At 29.5% G+C, this 12,865-nt stretch overlaps 2 protein-coding genes and 1 long non-coding RNA gene across 5 annotated transcripts; 2 read left to right on the top strand and 1 right to left on the bottom strand.

Annotated features, from left to right (window-relative positions):
- Positions 1–380: 380 nt before the first annotated feature.
- Positions 381–2,061, bottom strand: LOC123668562 (LITAF domain-containing protein). Of its 2 annotated transcripts, XM_045602295.1 has the most exons (4): positions 1,916–2,061; positions 1,556–1,702; positions 954–1,107; positions 381–750 (listed from the first exon to the last, which is right to left on the bottom strand). In XM_045602295.1, the coding sequence occupies exons 2-4, from the start codon at positions 1,695–1,697 to the stop codon at positions 645–647; spliced, it is 402 nt and encodes a 133-aa protein (XP_045458251.1). In that variant the 5' UTR covers positions 1,698–1,702; positions 1,916–2,061; the 3' UTR covers positions 381–644. The 2 variants fall into 2 exon arrangements, with proteins under 2 accessions (XP_045458251.1, XP_045458250.1); XM_045602294.1 differs by lacking the exon at positions 1,916–2,061 and having other exon boundaries at positions 1,556–1,797.
- LOC123668563 lies at positions 1,756–5,795 on the top strand. The gene is made up of 2 exons (XR_006745590.1): positions 1,756–1,859; positions 5,650–5,795. It is a non-coding gene; the product is annotated as an uncharacterized LOC123668563 (long non-coding RNA).
- A 1,824-nt stretch (positions 5,796–7,619) lies between these two features.
- Positions 7,620–12,201, top strand: LOC123668561 (beta-parvin). Of its 2 annotated transcripts, none has more exons than XM_045602292.1 (8): positions 7,620–7,760; positions 7,875–8,003; positions 8,148–8,237; positions 8,312–8,583; positions 9,538–9,728; positions 10,058–10,172; positions 11,152–11,395; positions 11,767–12,201. In XM_045602292.1, exons 2-8 carry the CDS (start codon positions 7,886–7,888, stop codon positions 11,841–11,843), a joined length of 1,107 nt encoding a protein of 368 aa, XP_045458248.1. In that variant the 5' UTR covers positions 7,620–7,760; positions 7,875–7,885; the 3' UTR covers positions 11,844–12,201. The 2 variants fall into 2 exon arrangements, with proteins under 2 accessions (XP_045458248.1, XP_045458249.1); XM_045602293.1 differs by having other exon boundaries at positions 7,620–7,792.
- Positions 12,202–12,865: the final 664 nt, after the last annotated feature.

Below are 12,865 nucleotides of genomic sequence, written 5' to 3'. Positions count from 1 at the left end.
GACAAAGTGTAAATAAAATAACATAAATTAACTTAACTTATACATTATCTTAAAATTATAAATAGAAAATATTTGCATGATTCTCTATAATTATTATTAACATTAAAAAGCAACCAACTTTGGATTAGAAAACAAAATTAATTAATCAAGATCAACATTGTATGTTTAATATTCCAAAATCCTAAAATATAAAAATTGTACTTAATAAATATTTGTAAAAAAATACACAAATGATACCTTATTAACAATATTAAATACTTATACATATATATATATATATATATATATAAGATTACATTTAACTGGGTTCAGAAAACTAATCGTAAGCTGAAAAAAATTCATTTGATATATTATTTTGATTTATAAATAAAATCCATGCATGGATACGACAATTGCAATGTTGTTTTAATATAATGCTATATATTTTTATTTTATTAGACAGGTAATCCCAGTAGTATATATAACAAAATAAGAAACATATCATTCATTATATCAGTTTGGCAATGTGATGATACAAAAAAAATCATTCTCAGTCTAAAAGACTGTTATTGTCTAAAGTAGAAAGATAGTGTGGTGCTTGGAAATAGATCAGTACTTGCTTCAGTAATACACATTCTTCGTTAAGTGATCTAATTTAAGAATATTTATCGCCTGTATCGACCGAGATATGCTCCACAGTTGGGACATTTATGATGGACATCCATGCAGCTGTCTATGCAACAGGGTATCAAGCAACAGCCAAGGAAACCTCTGGAAAAGTTACAATGAATAATAAACATTAAAAATTTAAAAGTATTGGGTAAGAAAAGTAAGGCATATCTTATATCTTTTTTATTGGTTATTTTCAATGCTAATGTGCCAATTAACACACATACAAATCCATTGATAGAATTTACAAGACATATTTTAAAAATTGAGTTAAATGATAATATATTATGAAGAGTAATTATTACCCCAAGAAACAGATAACTGCCCCAGATATATAGGCAATAAGTCCTGGCTTTGTCTGTGTGTAAGTGTTCATCTCAGCATGGCAACTTGGGCATATCATGTGCGTGGGCTGTGGTCCCACTGGAACCACTGTAGTGACTATAGCTGGTCCAGATGCTGTGACAACATACAATTTATGAAATAATATTTAGTATATTATGAATTATTCATTGTTATGCATTTATTTTTTGATTCTTGTCTAATATATTTTAATAATTGCTGATTTAAATTTTTTACATATAAATAAATTTGTTCCATGTCCATCCAAATAAAGTATATGTAATTAATAAATGAGAAAGGTGTTTGAATAATACTCCATAATCTGATAATTATTAAAATATATATATATTTGACTAAATAAAATTAATGAATAACATCACAATTTGATAGTTTTTATTTTTATGTTTATATAACAGTTTATCACATAGATTAAGATGAATTTTAGATAACCTTCAGTTCTTTCTTAATATAAAAATTGTTACAAGGGCATATTACTCATACATCCAAAAATTTTTAGGTCACAGTAAAATTTTATTTCATCAAATAACATTTTTTTAGAACTTACATGGAGAATATTGCGGGGTGTACGGACTAGAGGGACCCACTCCTCCAACAGCTTGGGAATAGCTCGGCGGAGCAGCCGGAGGAGGCTGCATCGTACGCCCGTTGCTCCAACCATATGGCGGGGGATTGCCACCTTTCTCCATGGTAACTGTTTAATCACAGAATAACGAGTAAACAACCACCACTCACAACTTAACACACTGACTATAAACCTTCGCGTGATGCAATGTAATCTCGTTGCTATTTTTAGGTATGATTCCACCGACCAATAAAACGCAGATGCTCATTTGCGGTTTCAAAGGCTGGTTAGTAAGTAAATAAAGCAAATTGTTTCAATTAAAAATAATAAGAAAATACTAACATAAAGCAGTCACTGCTGTTACACCTTTTAATGAGTTAGTCGTTATTTATTGATTAATATTTTTTTTAACAATACTATATTTTTCTATATTGATTCTATATTACCGATTGTGATAAAGAGCGTTTGAGATAAAGACATTAACCATAGACAACAATACGAAACATTCTGTTGAATTGATTATACTATTTGTTATTATTTTACTTAAAAAATGAATCGCGCTATTTTCTGACTTTATTATTCATATTAATAATATTATACACAAATTCTATTATTGTATTTACTGTTTACATTATGCTTGTTAATGCTTAAGTTAAAAAATTTGGTAGAGAATTAGACAATTGTGAAGTGATTTATAGTTAGATAGTCGATAGCTAATAGACAGACGGAAATTATGTGAAAGCGCAATAACAGTTAGCAGTAATGTGATGTTACAAAGTATACCTACTAGTTATGGCAGTAATTATAAAGTTGCATAATAAATTTTCTAATTTTTCGTTTGATTTTGGCTTTTTTCTCGTTTTAGACTAAAGATCTACAATTCTATAGTAACCTGAAAGAAACAACTAATAAATATTTCGCATTTATTAGCTTTTTTATTGATTTTTACCATTTTATTTCTATCAACATAAAAAAAATAGAGTCCCTGCTGAAAATTCCAAATAAAAAAACGATGATTTGTATGGGAAGTTATTTTATACTATTGTGTTTGAAACAGGGATTCAAAATTTTCATAAATTTTTTATACAATTTTTATCTGTTTTTATTTGAGCTATGTGGATCTAGAATATAGGTCTATCTGGAATAATCGTTCACAAATCATCGTTTTTTTATTTGGTATCTTCAGCAGGGATGTCACTGTTTCGTGGACACACTGTGTTGTACGCGAGAAAGTTGCGTAACGGTTAATATTTTCTATATACTACCGTGACTCGGTCTTATACATAGTGTTTTTATTGGTACTATTCGATTGCTCTTGAACCTACCCCACCCCAGCCTGCAAAATAATGATATTTATAATTAAAAAAAAAAAAATACTAATCGATAGATTTTCAATAGCTCAATTCAACTACGTTGACCTTTTAAATTTCTCACCTTAAATTATTTAATTAAAAATCAAAAAAGTCGTTGAAAAATATTAATTTATCAATAATTTCAAACTCCTATATCTTTAGGTGTATACAATATTTTAAATTGCTCAAAGTGTTAAAAAACTGCTCAAGTTGCATTTATAATTGCTCAAGTACAGCTTGGAACAGCTTGACTCTCCTTAATTTTTAAATAAATATATATAGTTCGAACAAATTTAACGTTTATATCATAAGACAGGTGAGCGCTGCGGGTGCGCATAGACAATGATAGGAAGCCAAAAAAAATATTGCAGATATTCGTGATAAAAAAGATATATAATCGTTAGATTTTCAATAACTCAATTCAACTACGTTGTCCTTTTAAATTGCTCACCTTAAACTATTTAATTAAAAATCATTAAGATCGTTGAAAAAAATTCATTTATTAATATTTTCAAACTCCTATATCTTTTCATGTATACAATATTTTAAATTGCTCAAAGCTAGACAGATGAAGCCACCTTTACGCAAAAGGGCCTGTGGAATATACCTTCATTTGTGGTCAGATGAAAATCCACACGCTTATCAGGTAACAGGGCATCAAACTAGATGTTCTGTGAACGTCTGGGCTGAAATATTCAATAACCAGGTACTGGGACCAGTGTTCTTGCCGGGGCGATTAAATGGACCACGTTATCTCGAGTTTATAAATGACCATATTGAAACATTTTTAGACAATATTCTACCACCAGAGTATCGGATAACGTGGTTCCAGCATGATTGTGCACCGCCACACGTCGTTAGATCAGTAAGAGAGCGTCTAATGGAGTTGTTTGGTGATTACTGAATTGGCAGACTAGGGCCTCATGCCTGGCCGCCTCGTTCACCTGATCTAACGATCGTAACGATCTAAGATTCCACACAAATCGTGCTTTTTACCCGCATAATACATACTGCATACTACTTCAGAGTGACTTAAACAAATTGTGTGATTACTGCTCAGTGAATTCTATGTATCTGAACATAAAAAAATGGTACGTGATATCCTATTCTCGTAAGACTAACACAATTAATTTTAATTATCAACTTAATCAAGAGACAATAACACGAGTTACCGAGGTGCGAGACTTGGGTGTTTACATCGATAGCAAATTGACTTTTAAGTCACATATTAATTATGTTACTGCTAAAGCATTCCGAATGCTTGGCTTTGTGTTGAGAGTGGGACGTGATTTTAAAAATGTCAGCACAATTATTCTCCCTTATAACTCTTTTGTAAGATCTATCTTGGAATACTGCTCAACTGTATGGAATCCATTTTACAAATGTCATGTTGCTCAATTGGAAAAAATTAATTATAAATTTATAAAATTTTTAAGTTACAAAGCTTCGCCGCATATTCAAGATATCCCGTATATTCCTTCTTTAGAAAATCGTCGATTGGAGAGAGACCAAATATTTTTATTTAAGTTACTTCGTAATTTTATTGATTCCCCTTATCTACTTAGTCATATATTATTTAGGTGTCCCAAAATAAATACACGTAATCAGTCCTTATTTTATGTGCCTAGAACTAGGACCAAATATACGCAGAATAATTTTACTTTTAGAGCATGTAAAATGTACAACCAATGTTTTCATCACATTGATTTTGCAACTTGTTCAGTGCAATCTTTAAGGAGTGAATTACGATATGCAATAAATTTTTAATTTATCATTAATTATTTACATAATTCATGAATTTCTAGTAGGTTGGTTTGATTTTGTTATAAATTAATTTAATTATAATTGTATTATAGTTGGTATGATTAATTTTTAATGTTGTATATATCTGAATTTTATTATCTTTTAATTATTTATTATTTAATTGATGATTGTATGAAATGTTTCTATTCGTACATGTTTACTTAATTATTCAATTTACTACTGTTTGAATTATTTATATTTTTGTGTGTATCGATTATTTCTGATTAATGTGTGCTTTTTAGCTTATTAATGAATTGTTTACTATTGGAAACTTTATTGGTTTATGTATTAGTTTTATATGATTTTTTCTTTGTATTATTGTACTGTTTGTTTCCTAAATACAATAAAAAAAAAAAAAAAATAATAATAACCGCTTTACCTTTACTACGTCGCGGGGAATTACTGAAACTTAAGAAATGATTCCCGCAAATGAGTATAAAAGGAACTTTGGTTCTTTTTGTTTTTCATTTATATTTCTCAGTGTCATCGTGCTAGTGATGATTGACGGTGAAAATAAAACTATGAAGCGCAAGTACGAACAGAAATATAGACCTGAGTGGGAACAAAATCCTGAGTATTCGTCATGGTTAACAAAGGACAAAAATAGCGATTTTGCTTCGTGAAAAGCTTGTGGCACGACATTTTTAACCAGAATCGTAACGATTAAAAGTCATGCAAAGTCTGAAAAACATCGGCATAAACTTAAACACTACAGTGGACGATCCAAGGTTAAGGACCTTTTACAAGCTACCAAGATCCGCGGGCCAGTGACGGTGTTCTGTGCACTTGTAGCGCTTCCTTAACGTTAAATTCGATAGGAATACGTGAATTAACTGCATTAGATACACTAGTTTGCAAAATCAGAAAATAGGTTTTAATTATTTTTTATTAGAAAATTAATAAAATACTGTTTGTTTTCAGATCGATAAATTATTTCAAAGCAAAGGGCCAATATCTCAAGAAGTAAGAAAATCAGAGTTTATATTTTGTGCAGCATTTTTTTAAAATTATTTATGTAATTTTATACTACCGACAAAAATAAATAAAGACATATGTTTTTTATTTCACTTAATAGTTTGAATTATTATTATTATTATTTTGTTTGATTTGTTTAATTTTACGGTATTTGTTATTTTCTCAAAATTCTTAATTAAAAACTAATCAAAAAAATTAAAAAAAAAAAAACAAGAACTAGAAAATATATATAAAATTCAACATTTTTTTTTTCAAATTTTGTTGCTTCTATACTATCCGAAGGAACTTCGTTCTTACCTGGTGTACCATGACACCACATAATTTTTCATTAATTATAGATAAAAGCACAGACATTTCAACAGAAAAATTACTTGCCGTTGCAATATAGTTATGTAGTGTTCAGGTTAATACACTGAAAACCAAATTTTTGTGTTCTGTAAACCTATCATGTGAAACTGCTGAAAACATTTTTGACTCACTGTGTAAAAGTTTGCTAGATTAAATTTAAACATTGAACATACCTATATTAGGATTTGCAGCTGATACGACAAATGTAGTGTTTGGCAGAAATAATAGTGTGGTTGCAAAGATGAAGTCGATCAATCCTAATTGTATCTTTGTAAATTATGCAAGTCATTCGTCGGCATTAGCTGTCAGTTATGCCTGTAAAAAGCTGCCTAAAGCTCAAGTTGTCAAAGAAGTACATAATTATTTTGGCCATAGTAGTAAGCGCAAAAGAGAATTTACAGAATTTCAGTCCTTTGTAGGATTAGAGCATCATAATATTTTACGTCATTACGATATACGTTGGCTCTCCCTACACACCTGTGCAAACACATAGTAGAGCATTAGAATGCACTTAAGCTGTATTTTCAGCAAGAACATCTCGTAGAACATAACCTTTCGCCGACTTTTTTACATGAAAGTTTTGACAGCAAGCAAATAAAGCTCTACTTTTTGTTTTTAGATTATACAAAACAAGTTCAATATAATTTTTTAAAGTAATGCATGCGTTGTTCATACTTTTTATCGAGATTTAACTTACATGCTTAAAACAATTTTGAGCTGCTACATGAAAAGTAGCTATGTGCGTTCTACTGCTATTGAGGACATAGATCCAAATAGTAATTTAAACTTTGTAAAATTACATGAAATATACTTAGGTGTTAAAATATCTAATGGAATAGCGCTGTTAAGAAGTCAATCAAATAACAGTAGATTTCCCATTCATGAAAAAATATTTTCAGAGTTACGTTTCATAGATCCACACGTAGCGGCTTATAAAAATTTTACATCGCTAATCAGCGTTGTAAATAGGTTCCCAAACATCATAACAAATGATACCACAAAACAATTGATTGACGAGGAATATCGTCAAATTAAGTACGATTCTGAGGTACAAAACCTAATGTGTGGTTCCAGTAGTAGTACAAGTGCAGCATTAAATGTAAAACAGTTTTGGGGCAAACTGAGTCATTTTGTTGATAGTAGGAACGTCCCTAAATACAAAAAATGACTGACTTTGTTAAATGTCTAATGTGTCATACTCATTTCTAACGCTGAATGCGAAAGAATTTTTTCCAAAGTAAATATTGTTAAAACAAAATATAGGAACAGATTTTCTACCTAAATATATTGCGAGCATTTTACATGCATATGTAAAACAAGGTCTAAATGAAAATCGTCTCTCATTTGACCCACTGAAAGACATGTTAAAAAAAAGTTCTTCCAATACTGACTATTTAGAATAATTAATATGTGTAATTATAATTGTATTGTTTAAGATGATAATTAATACAATTTTAACGTGTTTGTTTGTTTGTCCTTCTTTCACGATCCAGTGGGGAAAGTTAGTTGTAGTACTTTTAGTATACTTTTAGTATAATCCAGCATGAGCTTTGGTATTATTTAGTACTGGCAGCATTATGATTTTAGTAGATCTTATTTTTTATACGGTCACATTGATTGTTGTGTGGGTCAGGTCAAAAATAAAGTCTATAATCTTGTAAGCAAAGAGCTTGTAAGATCTTTTATTATTTAAGCTTTTGTTTGTAAAGGTGAATAAATATAAAACTAAATGATATAAAGTGTCTGTATAAATTATTGCGGATATGTATGTGTATCGGTTTTATTTCTACCTCATGATTCATTATTGATATTTTCCTCAACAGAATCAAGCGAAATGTCCTCACCACGCCCAAAATCGCCTCGTACTCCAGTTTTGCCTAAAAAAGAGGATAAAGAAGAGTCATTTTGGGATAAAATTGGCACTATCGGTCGTAAAAAAAGGATAAAGGAAGGTATGTGTTCAAAATCATCTTAATATGTTGCATGTGTTAAGGTTGACATCATACCTTGATTTGTGATTGTTGCAAATCGTAGGTGTTATTAATATGGTGTGATTTTTATATATGTGACCTATTTTAAATTCCTCTTGTTATTAGTTCAGGAAGTACAAGCAGAAGGGAAATTGGCAATCGATTCACCTGGTAGCCCGACAGCGCCAGAAATTCCTCCCGAGGAGTACAGCTTGCGTAAGATATTTTAATAACCTGAATCTTTAAACGTAATCTAGTATCAGTTCACAATAATTCTTGTAAAATTTTAGACGATAATGAGGAAAGAGCAATTATTGAACCAAGGTGTCTAGAAGATCCTAGAGTGAAGGAATTAATCCAAGTTTTGATTGATTGGATAAACGATGAACTAGCAGCCCAGAGAATTATTGTCAAAGACATTAGCGAAGACCTTTATGATGGACAGGTTCTTCAGAAACTTTTGGAAAAATTGACTGAGACTAAATTAGATGTTCTAGAAGTGACACAGTCAGAAGAGGGGCAACGCCAAAAACTAGCGGTAGTCTTAAGAGCAGTTAATAGGGTATGTAATCATTTTAACTACACTAAGACTTACTACTTAGACTTTATGTGTCTGTTGTCTTTACTATTGATTTCTTAATGGTTTAAACCAAAATTATTTTAAGAGATATATGGCAGTATTTTTATAGTTTGAGTAAACATTAAACATTTGTTTTCTCTAAAGTAGTATGAGTAGTAAGTTGGAGAGTGCTGCAAAAAAAAGTACCAATGTGTTAGGATTGCTTTTCTGCTTGGAATAAATGATTACCTTAATTGTCGTGGATGTTATAAAAATTCATATGAAGATGTTAAAAACTAATTTAAGTAAAATTAATATTTACCTCATTCTGGTGCATACTTACTTATGTAACCTATGTTAGGTTTGTTATGTAATGACATACTGTTCATTTTCTCAAGACCAGTTTCTAGTTTAAGAAGACGTATAGAGTGTCATAGTCGCTTTTTGTGACCAAGCTCTTTAAAATAAAGATTAAAAAATAAAAAAATAAACTGTTCATTTTAATCTGCTGATTGATTTAAAATGAATTGTAATACATATATTCTTATGTACAAATTATTTTTGTTAAGTGCAATGTAAATGTTTTGAAATAATCATCCTATACATTGCTTGACGAGATTAAGTAATATTCAAAGTTGTTTGAAGTGCTACCTCTTTGTACAAAATAAATTTGACTTAAACAGGAAAACTATTGTATGTGTATTATATTAAACTATTGTTTGCATCATTGAATATATCTGATGAGACTAATATAATTTTTTAGGAAATGCATCATTCACTTTACACATCCATGATTGCATAGTTACAAATATATTGCAAAATAATTACTACTTGTATGACTCTCAGCATTTTAATATATTTATTACCCCTACTGTAATTATATATCGTCCTCACATAATAGGCCTCACTTAATGTACTCCCCTACTAGACTTCCAAAATATATAAACATTATTTTAGGTGCTGTATGGTACTTCTAAGCCAGTGCAGAAGTGGAGTGTGGATTCTGTGCATTCCAAAAATGTAGTGGCAATATTGCATCTGTTAGTGGCATTGGCTCGTCATTTCCGTGCACCAATCCGTCTTCCTGAGAATGTCAGTGTGAATGTTGTGGTAGTCAAGAAAGATGGTTCCAATCAATTATCTCACAGGTATATTAAAAAACAGTATATTTTTGTGTTTTGTATTGATCTTCAGTGTCATCTCTCATTAGGTTGACTCTCTACCTGATTAGAAGTCTGCTCAAATTACGCTATAACTATTTTTCAATTATTATTTATTAATAATATGTACCTTTTTAATGTTTACTGACATTTAAAAAATCTTCAATAAGGAAAATTAAATTTGCAAGTGTTAAGAATACTAATAGTGGTTTATATAATGCTGCGTGTCTGGTTATTCATGATGGAATCTGAATCATAATATTAAAATCTGAGAGATTATAGTTAATAATATTTATTAGATTCACCATAACTTACAGAACATACATTGAAGATATAACAACAACATATGATGATTTGGGAATGAAATGTGAAAGAGATGCTTTTGATGCATTGTTTGATCATGCCCCTGACAAATTGCAAGTTGTCAAGAAGGTGTGTACAATTTTTTATTCATTAAATAAGAAAATTATTTACAAGTAAACGTGATGAGACACTAGATGAGACACCATTTTAAATTATTTAGAACGTAAATAGATAATGGACAATGTTATTTATACTGTTATGGTTTTGCTTTGCTTCTATGTTCTTCATTGATAATAGGCTTACTAATAGAAAATAAATTAAAATAATTTTTAAAATCATATTAGTAAGTTATGATTTATAGTGTTTTAAGCCAACCAATGCTATCAAATGAAAAGTAACTAAGAGAGTAAAAAATGATTGGTCGATATATAAAGTAAAAATCATGAAAGAAATCATGAGATTAATTAATAAAAATACTAAAATTATCTTTATTCATAATAATAGAGTATATATCTGGGTTTGAAATTATTCATACAGGGAGTCAAAACAGGTTGTGTTGATGATGTCATGACGAGTTTAAAACCTCAACTGCTTCTTGTAATTTTATTATCAGCATTTAAAAAACTATTATTACTGTTATAGATAATCTATATTTTATACCGTTAAATAAAATAATTATATATAAAACAAAAATTGATTTAACATAGGTATGTTAAAACTATAATTTTGTTTTTTTTCGTCAATTTTTCTCAGCCAGCTCACATTCCATATCGGAGGTGGCTTCACAATAATCACACACATAATTTATTAAAAACTGATTTCAATATATATATTATATTTCTTTTGTATGTGCGTTAGTCTCTTAGTTTCACCTAAACTGGAGGATGATTTGGTTAAATTTGTGTGTACATTATAATGATTTGAAAACACAATTTGACCCGGCAGGTGGCGCTTTTGATATAATAAGTATGCTATAATGTATGCTATTCTGAGCAGAGAAAAATTTACCATGTTGGCTTGAATAATGTAAACGATTTAAAAGTGTCTTTGCAGTCTATTCGAATAAAGATTGTAGATTTTGGTGATTAATGAAATTTAACATTTCCAGTCGTTAATCACGTTTGTGAACAAGCACCTCAGTAAGGTGAACTTAGAGGTGATGGATTTGGATACACAGTTCCACGATGGAGTGTACCTATGTCTTTTAATGGGTCTACTCGAGGGATTCTTTGTTCCTTTGTATGATTTCCACCTGACTCCTCAAGACTTTGATCAGAAAGTTCACAATGTCTCATTCGCATTTGAGCTGATGCAGGATGTGGGACTCGCTAAACCCAAAGCGAGGCCTGAAGGTATGTGATACATACTATGTATATTTTGTAGTTTATCTGTATACTAGACAATTAATGGTTCGATATAGTGATACACTTTATAATTTCGAACTTTCCTTTATAAATAGTATACAGACATTTTCTTATATAACATTATAATATCTTAATTATAACTACATTGAAATTAATATTATAATTTTCACTCTAAACTTCTAAATGGTATCAATTTTTGGTGAAACCTCCTTGACTTTGAAGTTATCTATAGTTAAATCGTTTGATTGATTGATTTTATTTCATTTATTATAGTTATTTTTACTTAACAAATATGTTTTAATGTTTCTGTTTTAATTTCATTATGCCATATATGTTTATTCATTCATTTATTGTTTCAGATATAGTGAATCTCGACTTAAAATCCACTTTGAGAGTGCTTTACAATCTCTTCACGAAATACAAGAATATGGCCTAAATTTATTATAATCTATGGCATTATTTTTATTTTAAATATTTGCAGTGAAATACTCAAATGGACTAATTTGAAGATACATAACTATTATAACTAAAAACATTTATACTTAACAACTTTTTATGTTTCAATGTTGCAACTAAAGACTAAGTTTATAACTGAATGTTACTTAATGTAGTCTATAGATTTTTCAACAGAATACATTTTTTAAGTGTATGAAATAAATATTATTCGCTGCAATTATTGTGTTCATAAATAATAGGTAATAATAATATTTTATATGGTCTTTGAATCTGGCTTACTTAGTAAGAATATAACAATTATTATACACTAACAAATTATATTAATTTATTAACATAATGTGCCTTGTCTGATCAATGTATTAAAATAAATTAACTACGTTTATTATATCTTTGTTTTATTTAATCAACCTTTTTTTTCCATAGAGTAAATTTTCAAGTTGTTTAAAGTCTTACAAAAGTTATTCAGCTACTAACTAAAAGAAAAAATAAATTGGATTTTTTTAAATTATGATTATATTAAGAATAATTTAAGTAATAGAAACGTAATTTTATATAAATACAACTTACGAAATCCGGCGGTACCATCTTTTTATAAAATTATCCTACCTTTTGACCGCCACGCCTCATATCTATTCCCGTGCCCTGTACGCCAAGGCATATAATAAAAAAAAAGCCTACGAAAAAAATAGTGTTGCTAAGAGTGGTTATTGAGTACCACACAGTGACTTGTTTTTGTTGGTTTTTATGCAATAAATGACTACATATATAATCTAGGAAGTTTTATTTTTTCAATATTTTTCTTGTGTTATCTTGCACTCGTTATATATACTTCCAATAAAATAAGTAAAAAACAAACATTACAAAAATAATCGTAGTAAAGCACAACACTCTTTTCTATCGCCATGACGTCACTGTCACGACTGGACGACTACGGCGCAGGGCGCAGCTGACCTACGGTTTTGAAACTTCCTTAAAGTATATATATGAAAAGTTATTTTAAAA

The sequence above is a fragment of the Melitaea cinxia genome, chromosome Z (assembly GCF_905220565.1).
Source record: "Melitaea cinxia chromosome Z, ilMelCinx1.1, whole genome shotgun sequence".
NCBI classification, from domain to species: domain Eukaryota; kingdom Metazoa; phylum Arthropoda; class Insecta; order Lepidoptera; family Nymphalidae; genus Melitaea; species Melitaea cinxia.
This window is presented reverse-complemented; position numbering and strand designations above follow the sequence as displayed.